The sequence below is a fragment of the Macaca thibetana genome, chromosome 3 (assembly GCF_024542745.1).
Source record: "Macaca thibetana thibetana isolate TM-01 chromosome 3, ASM2454274v1, whole genome shotgun sequence".
Taxonomy (NCBI): Eukaryota; Metazoa; Chordata; class Mammalia; order Primates; family Cercopithecidae; genus Macaca; species Macaca thibetana.
In genome coordinates this window covers 18,579,935-18,595,245 of record NC_065580.1, presented here as the reverse complement: position 1 = coordinate 18,595,245, position 15,311 = coordinate 18,579,935, and the positions used below count along the sequence as shown (strand labels likewise).

The 15,311-nt window shown below is 44.9% G+C and overlaps 2 protein-coding genes and 1 non-coding gene across 43 annotated transcripts in view; 1 reads left to right on the top strand and 2 right to left on the bottom strand.

Annotated features, from left to right (window-relative positions):
- The window catches only part of NDUFB2 (NADH:ubiquinone oxidoreductase subunit B2), a 1,166,996-nt gene that overhangs the window by 842,469 nt on the left and 309,216 nt on the right, over positions 1-15,311 (top strand). The window contains exon 1 of one of the 40 annotated variants that reach the window (XM_050782314.1): positions 5,526-5,530. The exons of the other annotated variants lie outside the window; for them this stretch is intronic. The gene's annotated coding sequence lies outside the window, so the exon portion shown is untranslated. Of the gene's footprint in view, positions 1-5,525; positions 5,531-15,311 lie in introns of those variants that run through there. 40 annotated transcript variants of the gene reach the window in all.
- SLC37A3 (solute carrier family 37 member 3) overlaps positions 1-15,311 on the bottom strand; it is a 65,046-nt gene that overhangs the window by 35,218 nt on the left and 14,517 nt on the right. Inside the window, exons 2-3 of one of the 2 annotated variants that reach the window (XM_050782251.1) lie at positions 13,711-13,872; positions 11,212-11,320 (exon numbers count right to left, since the gene is read on the bottom strand). In XM_050782251.1, the coding sequence (XP_050638208.1) occupies positions 11,212-11,320; positions 13,711-13,799 (198 nt within the window). In that variant the 5' untranslated portion in view covers positions 13,800-13,872. Of the gene's footprint in view, positions 1-11,211; positions 11,321-13,710; positions 13,873-15,311 lie in introns of those variants that run through there. The other variant, XM_050782252.1, reaches the window with a different exon arrangement.
- LOC126951872 (small nucleolar RNA U13) lies at positions 6,163-6,264 on the bottom strand. The gene has a single exon (XR_007724715.1). It is a non-coding gene; the product is annotated as a small nucleolar RNA U13 (small nucleolar RNA).

Genomic DNA, 15,311 nt, shown 5'->3' with positions numbered 1-15,311 from the left:
CCAACTTTTACTTCAAATGCATTCAGAAATGACTAGTATAGCCGGGTGCGGTGGCTCACACCTGTAATCCCAACACTTTGGGAGGCCGAGGCAGGCAGACCACCTGAGGTCAGGAGTTTGAGACCAGCCTGACCAACATGGAGAAAGCCCATCTCTACTAAAAATACAAAATTAGTTGGGCGTGGTGGCACATGCCTGTAATCCCAGCTACTCAGGAGGCTGAGGCACAAGAATTGCTTGAACCCGGGAGGTGGAGGTTGCGGTGAGCAGAGATCGCACCATTGCACTCCAGCCTGGACAACAAGAGCAAAACTCCGTCTCAAAAAAGAAAAGAAAAGAAATAACTAGTATTTTTTTTTTGCTTTTATTATTTTTAATTGACACATAATCATTGTACATATTAAGGGAGTACAGTGTGATATTTCAACATATATTCAACATGTAATGATCAATTCAGGGCAATTAACCTATCACCTCAAACATGTATCATTAGAATGCCCAAACGCTAGTGACTAAGTGAATTAAGTAAGAAAGTGGGGCAGTAAGTTTAAAAGCAGACATTTAGAAGAAATACATTCTGATTATAATCTTTTTGTTTGGCAGAATTCAATATCCAATCAATTAGAAATTATGCCTACCATCTAGGGCCATACCACCCTGAAAGCATGTGATCTCATCTGATATAGGAAGTTAAGTGGGGTCAGGCCTGGTTACTACTTGGATGGGAGAAATTAAGTCTAACTCCATCTAAGGAAACATTTTACAATACTCTTCAAAAATAATTTCCTACTGATCAGTGGTTGCCTAGGGCTGAGGGAAGCAAGAAGGGCTAACAAGGGGTAAAGAGAATCTAGGGAGTGATGTTCTATATCTTGGAATAGTTACAACACTATATGTGTTATCAAAAACTGTAGAACTGTATACTAAAAAGGTAATTATAAATCACATCTTGATTTTTAAAATGAAAAAAAGTGTCCTTCATTAACCTACTTCAATCAAATCACAATGTCTTGCCAACTTTATTATCTTTCTAGTCTGGTACTCAGAAAACTTACAACCCCAACTCTATGCTTAAGAATTTGTTGGCCGGGCGCGGTGGCTCACGCCTGTAATCCCAGCACTTTGGGAGGCCGAGGCGGGCGGATCACAAGGTCAGGAGATCGAGACCACGGTGAAACCCCGTCTCTACTAAAAATACAAAAAATTAGCCGGGCGCGGTGGCGGGCGCCTGTAGTCCCAGCTACTCAGGAGGCTGAGGCAGGAGAATGGCGTAAACCCAGGAGGCGGAGCTTGCAGTGAGCCGAGATCGCGCCACTGCACTCCAGCCTGGGCAACAGAGCGAGACTCCGTCTCAAAAAAAAAAAAAAAGAATTTGTTGCGCTACAGGAGAATGGCGTGAACCCGGGAGGCGGAGCTTGCAGTGAGCCGAGATCGTGCCACTGCACTCCAGCCCGGGCGACAGAGCGAGAGTCCATCTCAAAAAAAAAAAAAAAAAAAAAAAAAAAGAATTTGTTGCCCTAGAGAGGCCACTTATCCCAATACTTCTCAGCTTCTTCATAGGCACACATAGAAAACGATCTTTGTACAACACACTGGGGTAAACTGAAGATGATGTTCAAGGTCAGAGCTGATTGGCCTGGGAATATCCACCAGTCTAAAATCAGGAGGAGACTATCCCAAACCCCACCTAGCAACCCCAGGAGCTTAGGGAAGGGAGATCGCATCTCACCTACAACCCATTCACGACAAAACAGCTGAGCAGCTCTCAGAGTACCTCAGTGGCCAGTCTGTAGAACCACAAAACGAGTTAAGTTCTATTTTTATTTATTTATTTATTTTTTTGAGATGGAGTCTCACTCCATTGCCCAGGCTGGAGGGCAGTGGCGCGATCTTGGCTCACTGCAACCTCTACCTCCTGGGTGCAAGGGATTCTCCTGCCTCAGCCTCCCTCAGCTAGGATTACAGGCACGTGCCACCATGCCCAGATGGTTTTTGTATTTTTAGTAGAGATGGGGTTTTGCCATGTTGGCCATGCTGGTCTTGAAATCCCGACCTCAAGTGATTTGCCCGCCTCCACCTCCCAAAGTGCTGAGATTACGGGCATGAACCACCGCACTCAGCCGAGAGCTAGGTTCTTTCTAACTGCAAAATGCCATGTATGATTCTGCAGGATGTTTATATTCTTCAGCTGTGTTGAAATGAATCCAGTTTTTTAAATTCCTTTAGGATAAGAACCAAGTCTTACACATATTTATACAGGGTCTAACAGTGAAAATAACCCATGGTTATTTTGTCAGTATCTTTTGTAATGAATTAAATAATGTCCATTCATTTTCATTCTAAAGAAAGATGAGCAGGATATACGAAACCAGGCCATGAGAGGAACCACTGAAGGAAATGGAAATACAAATTTATGCTGAAAAAGAGAGACACAGGGGATCTGTGAAAAGTTATCCTCAACTTTATGAAGGGCCAGCGGTGGAAAAAAGATCTGAGTTAGTTTACAGAACTTTCAAAAATGTAATGGGCTGCTTCACGGTGTAGTGAATTTCCCCCACAATAGACATCCCCGAGGGAAACGGGAAGGTAATTTCTCAAAGATACAGAAGGGGTTCTTCAACAGGATGGGAGATGGACCAGATCACAGCCCTCCAACTGTGGTCCACGGAACTCGGGTAGATGGAGAGGCCTCCAGAGCCTTCCTCCAAGGGGGTCTGCAAGGTCAAAATTATTTGCACCACATTAAAATGTGATGTCCTTTTGACTTTGTTTCCTTCTGCACTGGAGAGAAACTGCCGCACCTTAGCATAAACCAAGGCAGTAATGCCAGACAGCACTAGTAATCACCATATTGCCCACTGCAACATCCTTACAATAAAAAACCAAAAAAAGATTTTAAAAAGCCAATGTCGGCTGGGCTGGGCGGCTCACACCTGTAATCCCGGCACTTTGGGAGGCCCAGGAGGGTGGATCACTTGAAGTCAAAAGTTCAAGACCAGCCTGACCAACACGGTGAAACCCCCATCTCTGCTAAAATTATAAAAATTAGCCCGGTGCGGTGGCGAGTACCTGCAATCCCAGCTACTCGGGAAGCTGAGGCAGTAGAATTGCTTGAACCTGAAAGGAGGAGGTTGCACTGAACTGAGATTGTGCCACTGCACTTCAGCCTGGGTGACACAGTGAGACTCTATGTCAAAAAAAAAAAAAAAAAAAAAAAACAGTGTCACATAAGACTGTCCTTCATGAAGCAGTAAAAATTTTTAATTTTATAAACCGTAGGTCCTTGAGTAAAATAATTTTTCTTTTTCTTTTTTTTTTTTTTGAGACACAGCCTCACTCTGTCGCCCGGGCTTGAGTGCAGTGGTGCGATCTCGGCTCACAGCAACCTCTGCCTCCCGGGTTCAAACGATTCTCCTACCTCAGCCTCCTGAGTAGTTGAAATTACAGGCACGTGCCACCATGCCCGGCTAATTTTTGTAATTTTAGTAGAGACGGGGTTTCACCATGTTGGTCAGGCTGATCTCGAACTCCTGACCTCATGATCTGCTCCCCTCAGCCTCCCAAAATGCTGGGATTACAGGAGTGAGCCACTGCGTCCGGCCAATAATTTTTCATATTCTGTGTCAGTAAGTAGAAAGTCTGCAAGAATCACTTCTGATACCAAAGCAGCTAGAACGTATTTTGACTTGAAAGACTGACTGAGAAACTAGTTACTCAGATTTGAGTATTTGGCAGGGATTGCCTCAGACATGAATGAAATGAGCCTGTCACTTTAAAGATCCAAAGAACACCACAGACCAATGGATCTTAATGTAAGAGTATTCCAAAGTGCACTGATAGTTTCAGATTCCATCACTGGCACTAATTTTTAAGAAATTATCACTTACCCAAATTTTGCTGTAGTACCAAAGACAAATGAACATCTACAACTAGCTGAAAAGGCTACAAAAACACTTCCCTCTTTTCTAACTTCAAACCTGTGAAAAGGCCAAATTTTCTTCCTATATTTCAAAGAATTTTTTTTTTTTTTGAGATGGAGTCTCATTATGTTGCCCAGGTTGCTCTTGAAATCCTAGGCTCAAGCGATCCAGCATTAGCTTTCTGAGTATGTGGGACTACACACTCCACCATGCCCAGCTAAAGATCTTTGAATAAACTCTGCAATACACTGAATTCAAAGGAGACATGAAAACCCACTATCTCCTATTGACATGAAGTGATGTGCAAAACTGTAAAAACAATGCCACTCATTATTTTGTTTTGAAAAAGTCATTTTTCAGAAGATGTTATTTATGTTACTATTTATTGACTTATTTAATTCATTAAAATGCAATCCCAAAAACTCCAATGTATTTTTTAAATTCTCAGCTTTAATTTCTAAACTAGTATCTATAGATATAAACCCATATAACCAAAAACATTTTGAGGTCCTATGACCAAAAAGCTAGAAAATGCTTGGACTAAATCATTTCTGAGGTACTTACTAATTATAATATCCTGGCATTTCTGAGATGGGTTGTTACAGAAAGAAATTTTTTTTTTTTTTTTTTTGAGACGGAGTCTCACTCTGTCACCCAGGCTGGAGTGCAGTGGCCGGATCTCAGCTCACTGCAAGCTCTGCCTCCCGGGTTCACGCCATTCTCCTGCCTCAGCCTCCCGAGTAGCTGGGACTACAGGCGCCTGCCACCTCGCCCGGCTAAGTTTTTGTATTTTTAGTAGAGACGGGGTTTCACTGTGTTACCCAGGATGGTCTCGATCTCCTGACCTCGTGATCCGCCCGTCTCGGCCTCCCAAAGTGCTGGGATTACAGGCTTGAGCCACCGCGCCCGGCCAGAAAGAAATTTTGATTTTAGGCCAAGTACAGTGGCTTATGCCTACCATCCCAAGCACTCTGGGAGGCCGAGACAGGCTGGTCGCTTGAGGTCAGGAGTTTGAGACCAGCCTGGCCAACATGGCAAAGCCCTACCTCTACCAAAAAATACAAAAACTAGCCGGGCGCGGTGGCATGTGCCTGTAGGCCCAGCTACTCGTGAGACTGAGGTGGAAGAATTGCTTGAACCCAGGAGGCAGAGGTTGCAGTGAGCTGAGATTGACACTGTACTCCAGCCTGGGTGACAAAGCAAGACACAATCTCAAAAAAAAAAAAAAATTAGATTTTAGAATATTTAAAGAGGCTGGGTCCAGTAACTCATGCTTATAATCCAACACTCTGGGAGGCCCAGGCAGGAGGATCCTTTGAGACCAGGAGTTGAAGACCAGCATAGGCAACATGGTGAGACACCCCCCACATCTCTACAAAAATAAAAATAAGTTAGCTGGGCATGCTGGTGCACACCTGTAGTGCCAGAGTACAGGAAGCTGAGATGGGAAGATCGCCTGAGCCCAGGACTTCAAAGCTGCAGTGAGCTATAATCATGCCACTGTACTCCAGCCTGAGCAACAGAGCAAGACCCCATCTTAAAAAACAAACAAGGCCGGCGCAGTGGCTCATGCCTGTAATCCCAGCACTCTGGGAGACCGAGATGGGGGGATCACGAGGCCAGGAGTTTGAGACCAGCCTGGCCAATATGGTGAAACCCCATCTCTACTAAAAATACAAAAATTAGCCAGGTGTGGTGGCACGCGCCTGTAGTCCCAGCTACTCAGGAGGTTAAGGCAAAAGAATCGCTTCAACCCAGGAGGCAAAGGTTGTAGTGAGCACAAGATTGTGCCACTGCACTCCAGCCTGGGCGACAGATCAAGACTGCACCTCAAAAAAAAAAAAAAAAGGAAAAAAAAAACAGGCCGGGTGCAGTAGCTTATGCTTGTAATCCTAGCACTTTGGAAGGCGGGGGCAGGTGGATTGCCTGAGCTCAGGAGTTCGAGACCAGCCTGGGCAACACGGTGAAACCTCATCTCTACTAAAATAAAAAAAATCAGCCGGGCGTGGTGGTGTGCACCTGTAATCCCAGCTACTCCATAGACTTAGGAGAATCGCTTGAACCTGGGAGGCAGAAATTGCAGTGAGCTGAGAGAGAGCGCCATTGCACTCCAGCCTGAGCTACAGAGCAAAACTCCGTCTCAAAAAAAAAAAAAAAAAAAAAAAAAAATTTACCTTTAAAAGAATTTTAAAGAGAAAAATCGCAATCAGCAGTTTAAAAAAAAATCTTTATTTTTAATCCATGTCAAGTGAGTAATGTGCCCACGTTGTAACAAGGTCCAAGGGTGGCACATCTCACACGTGTGTGAATACTCAATAATCCAGCTTATGAACAACAAAAGAATCAAAGAAATATATCTTTAACAAAAAATAAAATCCCCAAATCATAAACAAAGTGTGATTCCAAAGCAGTGGAACTCATTTCTGGGTGGCTTCTGGCACCAATCTGGTTACTTTAATGCCACCTCACACATACTGTGAAGACGCGTTCTATCCAAGATGAGAAAGCAGCGCAGGCTCACACAGCTGACATCAAACAGGATTTTCAGCAATGCCAATTTGGGGTCCTAAATGTCTTCAATGAGAGTGACGTTCCCACATTTTCCCTGCAACCACAGTCTTCCATCCTTGTGTGCCCACCAGACTGATCAGGACCCATGATTAAGCCCTGCTGGGTACACGCACCGGTGTGAGCTAGAGACAAGGACCTTATTAAGCAGCTGCTCAAAGTTGTAGGTTTTCTTTACTCCTCCAAGAAGTTACCGAAAACTCCCTGCAGGTGTGGCTTTTCCAAGAATTAACAGATTTTAAACAGCTTTTTTTTCTGCTTCACTGCCAGAATTCAGTTGAAATATATTTTTTGACTGTTGACTTAAATGGAAAACAAAACCGAACCAAAAACTAAAAGAAGAAAGTAGGACTAACAAACAGATGCAGGAAACAGGGTAACAGAAAAAAGCCTGGAGAAGAAAGTTAACATCAATAACATAGCTCAGATCAGGATGACTATACTACTTGGTTAGTCATGTTCCAGTTATTCACAGTGAACCATCCAATGTTTAATGAAAGTCACCAATACAACTAAGTCAACATGCTAAATGTGATTCAACCTGGTCTGAGCGTACGTTTGATGTGAACTTACCAGCCTGAATGTACTGCAGGGTTTTCTTGTATTGTGCTGGGGGGACTATATAAGCTACTACACTTGCTCGATGTGAGGTACTTCCTGTGCACACACTAAAGGTCCCTTGTGGGTTTCCCAGGTGAGAATGTTTATAACAGAATAAGGGCTATGCAGGAGGACAGGGGAGGCTCACTAACACGGAAGGGCTTCCTCAAAGTGGTGAGCAGAGGATGGACGACAGGCCAACTTATGCATGCGGTTCTTTGCATAAGGCAGAGTGGAACATGTTTACGTGGGAATCTACCAAGTAGCTGTGCACAAGGTTGAGATGGAATCTCCAAAGACACTTTTTGAGACAGGGTCTTGCTCTGTCACCCAAGCTGGAGTGCAGTGGCACAAACATGGCTCACTGCAGCCTTGACCTCCAGAGACCAAATCATCCTCCCACCTCAGCCTCCTAAGTAGCTGGGAGTACAGATATGTGCCACCACACCCAGCTAAATTTTTTTTTTTTTTTTTTTTGAGACAGTCTCACTCTGTCACCCAGGCTGGAGTGCAATGGCATGATCTCGGCTCATTGCAAACTCCACCTCCCGGGTTCAAGCCATTCTCCTGCCTCAGCCTCCCAAGAAGCTGGGACTACAGGCATGCACCACCATACCCAGCTAATTTTTGTATTTTCAGTAGAGATGGAGTGTCGCCATGTTGGCCAGGCTGCTCTCAAACTCCCGACCTCAAGTGATCTGCCCGCCTCGGCCTCCCAAAGTGTTTTTTTGTTTGGTTTTTTTGGTGTTTTTTTTCATTTTTGTAGAAACAGTGGTCTCTCTATGTTGCCCAGACTAGTCTCAAACTCCTTGCCTCAAGCAATCCTCCTACCTAGGCCTCCCAAAGTGGTGGGATTACAGGCCTGAGCCATCGCGCCTGGCCCAAGACACTTTAAATTCTTTTTCCTTCTCCTGGGGATAATTTTAGATTCTCTAGCACTATTCTCATGTAAGAACTGTACAAATTTTTATTATAGTTTTTAGCTGAGTTGTTCCCAAATATAATATCTAGTGATTATTATCTATAGACATAGATTTTATGTTTATTATGTTTATTTACCATTTCCAATGTTTGTCCATGTCAGTGGATCCATTATAAGTTCTAAAGGTAACAGAGACTGTGTCTGCTGAACTCATTTTGTAAAACACCCAGAGCTAAGCATAGAAATGAAAGCTATAAAAGGTACTTTTTAGGATGCTATTTAGAGCACTTAAGAAATGTTTTTCTGTTTAACTTTTTAACTTTTAAAAATATATAAGCAAAATATTTTTTTAGTTGGCCACGGTGGCACACACGTGTAGTCCCAGCTACTCAGGAGGCTGAGGCAGGAGGATCGTTTGAGTCCAGGAGTTCAAGTACGGCCTGGGCAACATAGCAAGAGCCCCATCTCTTAAAAAATAATTTAAAAACTTTTTAAATTAAAAATTAATGAAAGAGGCCTCTGGGCCTGGCCTCTTCCAGACTTCACACCAGGCCGGCCTCTTCCCTTTGCTGAGTTTACCTCATATCCTCTCACTGGAATAAATTACAGCCACACATACTCTATGTTGAGTCCTCCTAGTTAATCACCAAACTGGGGGTGGTCTTGGGAACCCCCAACCCAGTTACTTAAAAATAAAGGCAGCCTTAGGCAATACAACCGGAAATCTAGTGCCTAAACGAAATCCTGTTTTTCTCTATATTGTTCAGGCTGTACCTGAAATCCCACAATCAGTGCTCAGTGTCACTAAACTACAGCTGAAGAAGCCAAGAATGTTTTGCCTAAACAGAAACTTACAGAGACAGGGAGGAATATTCTTCAAAAGCTGAATAAAAATGTAAGCATCCACCTCACACAACAGCAAGTTTCTTCTGCCTAGAACTACTGAAGCAGAAGCTGGATGGTTATCTTCCAAGAATGACAAAGAAAGATTCCAATCTGAGAGGGCAGGGTGCATGATCTCTCTGAGACCACTTCCATCTTTAAGATTTATGATCTGGGCCAGGGGCAGTGGCGCACACCTGTAATCCCAGCACTTTGGGAGACCGAGGTGGGAAGATCACGAGGTCAAGGGATCAAGACCATCCTGGCCAACACGGTGAAACCCTGTCTCTACTAAAAAATACAAAAAGTAGCCGGGCATGGTGGCGGGCGCCTGTAGTCCCCAGCTACTCGGGAGGCTGATGCAGGAGAATCGCATGAACCCGGGAGGTGGATGTTGCAGTGAGCTGAGATCACGCCACTGCACTCCAGCCTGGCGAAAGGGCAAGACACCATCTCAAAAAAAAAAAAGATTTATGACTCTAGCCAGGGGCAGTGGCTCATGCCTGTAATACCAACACTATGGGAGGCCGAGGCAGGCAGATCACTTGAGGTCAGGAATTAGACTAGCCTGGCTAACATGGCAAAACCCCTTCTCTACGAAAAATAGAAAAATTAGCTGGGTGTGGTGGTGCACGCCTGTAATCCCAGCTACTTGGGAGGCTGAGGCCGGAGAATTGCTTGAACCCCAGAGGCGGAGGTTGCAGTGAGCCGAGATTGCGCCTGACTTCAAGGCACATAAGCAAGATACAAACAAATGAAACAGGCTGGGCGCAATGGCTCATACCTGTAACCCTAAAACTTTGGGAAGCCAAGGACGGAAGATGGCTTGAGTCCAGGAGTTCAAGACCAGCCTGGGCAACAGGGCAAGACACTATCTCTACAAAAAAATTTAAAGTAAAAAAAGAAACAGGCTGGGTGTGGTGACTCACACCTATAATCCCAGACTTTGGGAGGCCAAGGAGGGCAGATCACGAGGTCAGGAGATAGCAACCATCCTGACTAACAGGGTGAAACCCCATCTCTACTAAAAATACAAAAAAAAAATTAGCCGGGCGAGGTGGCGGGCGCCTGCAGTCCCAGCTACACGGGAGGCTGAGGCAGGAGAATGGCGTGAACCCGGGAGGCAGAGCTTGCAGTGAGCCGAGATGGCGCCGTGCCAGGGCACTCCAGCCAGGGCAACAGAGCGAGACTCTGTCTCCAAAAAAAGAAAAACAAACAATTAGAAAATATTGAAATACCAAGACATTACAATATGCTATACACAGTGTACAAGAGTTTAGTGAAGGGAAAAATTAGAAGTTGGGAAAAAACTTGATTGAAAACGTGGCATTTTCCCCGGGTGTGATGGCTCACATTATAATCCCAGCATTTTGGGAGGCCAAGGCAGGTGGATCACTTGAGCTCAGGAGTTCAAGATCAGCCTGGGGAAATGGTGAAACCCCATCTCAAAAACAAAAAAAAAGATTAGCCGGGCATGGTGGTGAGCGCCTGTAGTCCCAGCTACTCAGGGGGCTGAGGTGGGAGGATTGCTTGAGCCCAGAAGGTGGAGACTGCAGAGATGTTTCCTGAGAGATTGTGTCACTGCACTCCAGCCTGGGCAACAGAAAGATACCCTGTTTCAAAAAAAGAAAAAAAAAAAAGTGGCATTTTATCTTGACACAAAGAGAAAGGCAAACTTCAGACAGGTGGAAAAAGGCAAAAGAGCACATAAAAGATAACATGCAATATCTCAAAGACAGAAACGAGTACAGCACTAATGAAAGCCAGTGAAAAAACAGCCTCGTCAGAAGGTGTGATTTCTTTTTTTTTTGAGACGGAGTCTCGCTCTGTCGCCCAGGCTGGAGTGCAGTGGCCGGATCTCGGCTCACTGCAAACTCCGCCTCCCGGGTTTACGCCATTCCCCTGCCTCAGCCTCCCGAGTAGCTGGGACTACAGGTGCCCGCCACCTCGCCTGGCTAGTTTTTTTGTATTTTTTAGTAGAGACGGGGTTTCACCATGTTAGCCAGGATGGTCTTGATCTCCTGACCTCGTGATCTGCCCGTCTCGGCCTCCCAAAGTGCTGGGATTACAGGCTTGAGCCACCACGCCCAGCCAGAAGGTGTGATTTCTAAACGGTTAGAAATAAGCCAGCTGGAGAGGTAAAATGGCACTGAGTCGGAGTAGGCTTTGAAATTAGTAGAATAGTTTGGCTCTTACGTGATAGGAAACAGTGAGCCATTTCAGAGTCCTGGCAAGCAAAAGATGCAAAAAAGAATGTAAGAGGAATCTAGGGGTGGGCACGGTCTCCTTCAATCCATCCCAGCACTTTGTTCTGCTTACCTCCACAGGCAGCTCAACTGACGTGTTAAAAGCACTTGGGGTCCACTGCTCAGAGATACTGACTTTGACATTGCTAAATGTTTTTCGTGAAGCATGGAGCAATGAATAACTACAAAAAAGAGAGAATACAGATGAATGAATAGCAAGGAGAAACAGCATTCAATAAAATCACAGGTATAAGCCCATTTCTTTTATTCAATTGTGTTTTATTTTATTTGGGGAGCAGCCACTTGAACCAAAATAGATTCAGAGAGGCTCTGTCAATTTTATTTATTTTTAGTTTTTGAGACAGGATCTCCCTCTGTCACTCAAGCTGGAGTGCAGTTATGATCATAGCTCACTGGGCTTGACCTCCCGCGCTCAAGCGAACCTCCCGCCCCAGCCTAAGTAGCTGGGATTACAGGCGCACCCCACCACGCTCAGTGCACCTGTAATCTTAGCTACTCAGGTTACTCAGGCTACAAAAATTTCTGTATTTTTTATAGAGACAGAGTCTTGCTATGTTGCCCAGGATGGTCTCAAACTCCAGGGCTCAAGTGATCCTCCCACCACTTGGCCTCTCAAATTGCTGGGATTACAGGCATGACACTGAACAATTTTAGAATTCTTCTCTTTTGGCCGGGCGCGGTGGCTCAAGCCTGTAATCCCAGCACTTTGGGAGGCCGAGACGGGCGGATCACGAGGTCAGGAGATCGAGACCATCCTGGCTAACACGGTGAAACCCCGTCTCTACTAAAAAATACAAAAAAACTAGCCGGGCGAGGTGGTGGGCGCCTGTAGTCCCAGTTACTCGGGAGGCTGAGGCAGGAGAATGGCATGAACCCGGGAGGTGGAGCTTGCAGTGAGCCGAGATCCGGCCACTGCACTCCAGCCTGGGGGGGGACAGAGCGAGACTCTGTCTCAAAAAAAAAAAAAAAAAAAAAAAAAGAATTCTTCTCTTTTTTTTTTTTTTCCTGAGACGGAGTCTCGCTCTGTTGCCCAGGCTGGAGTGCAGTGGTGTAATCTCAGCTCACTGTAAACTCCGCCTCCCAGATTCAAGCCAATTCTCCTGCCTCAGCCTCCCGAGTAGCTGGAATTACAGGTGCGGGCCACCACGCCCAGCTGATTTTTGTATTTTTAGGAGAGATGGGGTTTCACCATGTTGGCCAGGTTAGTCTCAAACTCCTGACCTCAGGTGATCCACCCGCCTCGGCCTCCCAAAGTGCTGGAATTACAGGTGTGAGCCGCCATGCCTGGCCAAGAATTCTTCTCTTTAAAAAAAAAAAAAAAAAAAAAAGGATGAGCCAAGCATGGTAGCTCATGCCTATACCCCCAGCACTTTGGGAGGCTGAGGCGGGAGGACTGATTGAGCCCAGGAGTTCAAGACCAGCCTGGGGAACATAAGAAGACCTCATCTCTACAAATAATAATAAAAAAATAAGAAGAAGCCAGGCGTGGTGGTTCGTGCTTGTGGTCCCAGCTACTCAAGAGGCTGAGGCAGGTAGAGCATTTGATCCCACGAGTCAGAGGCTGCAGTGAACCGTGATCACACTACTGCACTCCAGCCTGGGTGACAGGGTGAGATCCCATCTCAAATAAATAAACAAACAAACAAACAAACATTATTTCTGGTGTCTTTCATAAAGATTAATAATAAAATCTACTCAGCAGAAATATCAAAAAAAGCTGAGTAATAAGGTCACTTATAGCACGCCTCTAACACCCAATGGCCTGATGTATATGCTATGTTTCTAAGAGAACCACTTAAGATCACCTTTGTTCTCCAGCTCCTGGTTTTAACAAATAGAGGACTTCTCTCTCCAAACAGGGTGATGAAAAGAAGTGAGATATGTTGGCCGGGCGTGGTGGCTCACACCCGTAATCCCAGCACTTTGGGAGGCTGGGAGGCCGAGGCGGGCAGATCACGAAGTCAGGAGATCGAGACCATCCTGGCTAACACAGTGAAACTGTTTCTATTTAGTAGCTGGGCATGGTGGCACGTGCCTGTAATCCCAGCTACTCGGGAGGCTGAGGCAGGAGAATCACTTGAACCCAGGAGGTGGAGGTTGCAGTGAGCCGAGGTCATGCCACTGCACTCCAGCCTGCGCAACAAAGCGATATTCCGTCTCAAAAAAAAAAAAAAGTACAAAAAAAAAAAAAAACACAAACAGACCAGGGCTTCTCCGCCTCCACATTATTGACATTTTGAGCCGAAATGTTCTTTGTTGTGGAGAGCTGTCCTGTGCATGGGAGAACGTTTAGTAACATCCCTGGTCTCCACCACTAACTACAAGTAGCATTCCTCCCTGCTCATGACAACCAAAACTATCTTAGACACTGCCAAATGTCCTCTGGAGGGCAAAATAGCCCTCGAGAACTACTATATTAGAGCTATCAAGACTACAACAGAAGGAATAACTAACATTGTAAGTGTATGCCCATCAGTGCATTTGACACTTGCCATGCAATAGCTCCCTCAAAAGAAAAAAAGCAGGAGAGCAGCTTTAGCAACGTGCTTACCTGAAGAAGGTGAGCAGGAACACTACAACGTGATGATGGCTGAACCGGGACAGCAGAGACCCTCTTTGAAAAACACTTGGCCAGGCCATGTTCTTCCTGACCTTCCTTCTCACCTTTGACCTTAAAGTTTGGAGAGTGAGTGATTTACATCATTTCTTCTTTCTGGAAAGACAAAACACATTATGGACTTATTAAACCTTGGCAGATTATCCAAAAACTGAATTATTTCAATTTACAGTCACCATATAATCAGGCCTTGTGGGAAAAAATCTCATGGCCTAGTTGACACCAGAAAACTAGATTAATAATTATGTTAAAGCTATTAGGTAGTCTTTAAAAAAAAAAAAAAAATCCTGGACAAGAGATTATATCTTAATAGAAAGAGCTCATACAAACTGATAAGAAAATCACTCATTCTTACAGAAAAAATGAGCAAAGGAAATAGACAGACAACTCAGAAGAAATGAAATGGCTATTGAACTTAAGAAATAAAAGTTCAATCCCACTGGTAATATTAGAAATATAATTAAGGCAAGAAAACATTTGGATAGTTAAAAAAGATTGTGCTCAATGCAGCTCAGGGTATAACGGTTCCTGAACTCCCACACGCTACTGACAGAAGTAAAAATTAGTATAATATTATGGGAGGACAATCTAGCCGTGTTCATCAAGAGTGTTTGACACAAAAATTCAATTTCTAAGCCGGGCGCGGTGGCTCAAGCCTGTAATCCCAGCACTTTGGGAGGCCGAGACGGGTGGATCACGAGGTCAGGAGATCGAGACCATCCTGGCTAACACGGTGAAACCCCGTCTCCACTAAAAAATACAAAAAACTAGCCGGGCGAGGTGGCGGGCGCCTGTAGTCCCAGCTACTTGGGAGGCTGAGGCAGGAGAATGGCGGGAACCCGGGAGGCGGAGCTTGCAGTGAGCCGAGATCTGGTCACTGCGCTCCAGCCTGGGCGACAGAGCAAGACTCCGTCTCAAAAAAAAAAAAAAAAAAAAAAATTCAATTTCTGGGCTGCTCTCTCGATGGAGTGCTGCCCTTTTCTTCCTTTACTTTTGAATAAACTTGCTTTCACTTAAAAAAAATGTATTTCCAGGGATCTATTCCTTAAAAAATACAAGATGTGTTTAGGCCTATAAAAAGTATTTTTCACAAAGTGTTGAAGGAGATTTTTAATATCAAAAGAAAGGAGGAGCTGGGCACAATGGCTCACACCTGTAGTCCCCCAGCTATTGGACAGGCTGAGACAAGAGGATCCCTTGAGTCCAGGAGTTCGAGGTTACAGTGAGCTATGATCACGCCACTGCAGTCGACCCTGGGCAACAAAGTGAGACCCCTGACTCTAAGCAAAACAAAACAAAATGATTCAAGACAATGTTCTACACGATCTTCTATTGCCTTGAGGTGAGGTCCCAGTGCAAGACTCTGGGCAAGCTGCCTAACCCCTGTCTGCCCCCCAGTATCCCCTCAAAATGAAAAAAACTGTGTCAGTCAACGAAACAGAGAAAGAGGTCGGGCCACTCCTTGCCATCTCCTTCCACTACTTCCAGCAGCTTCTTTTTTTTTTTTTTTTCTTTTCGAGACAGGGTCTCACTCC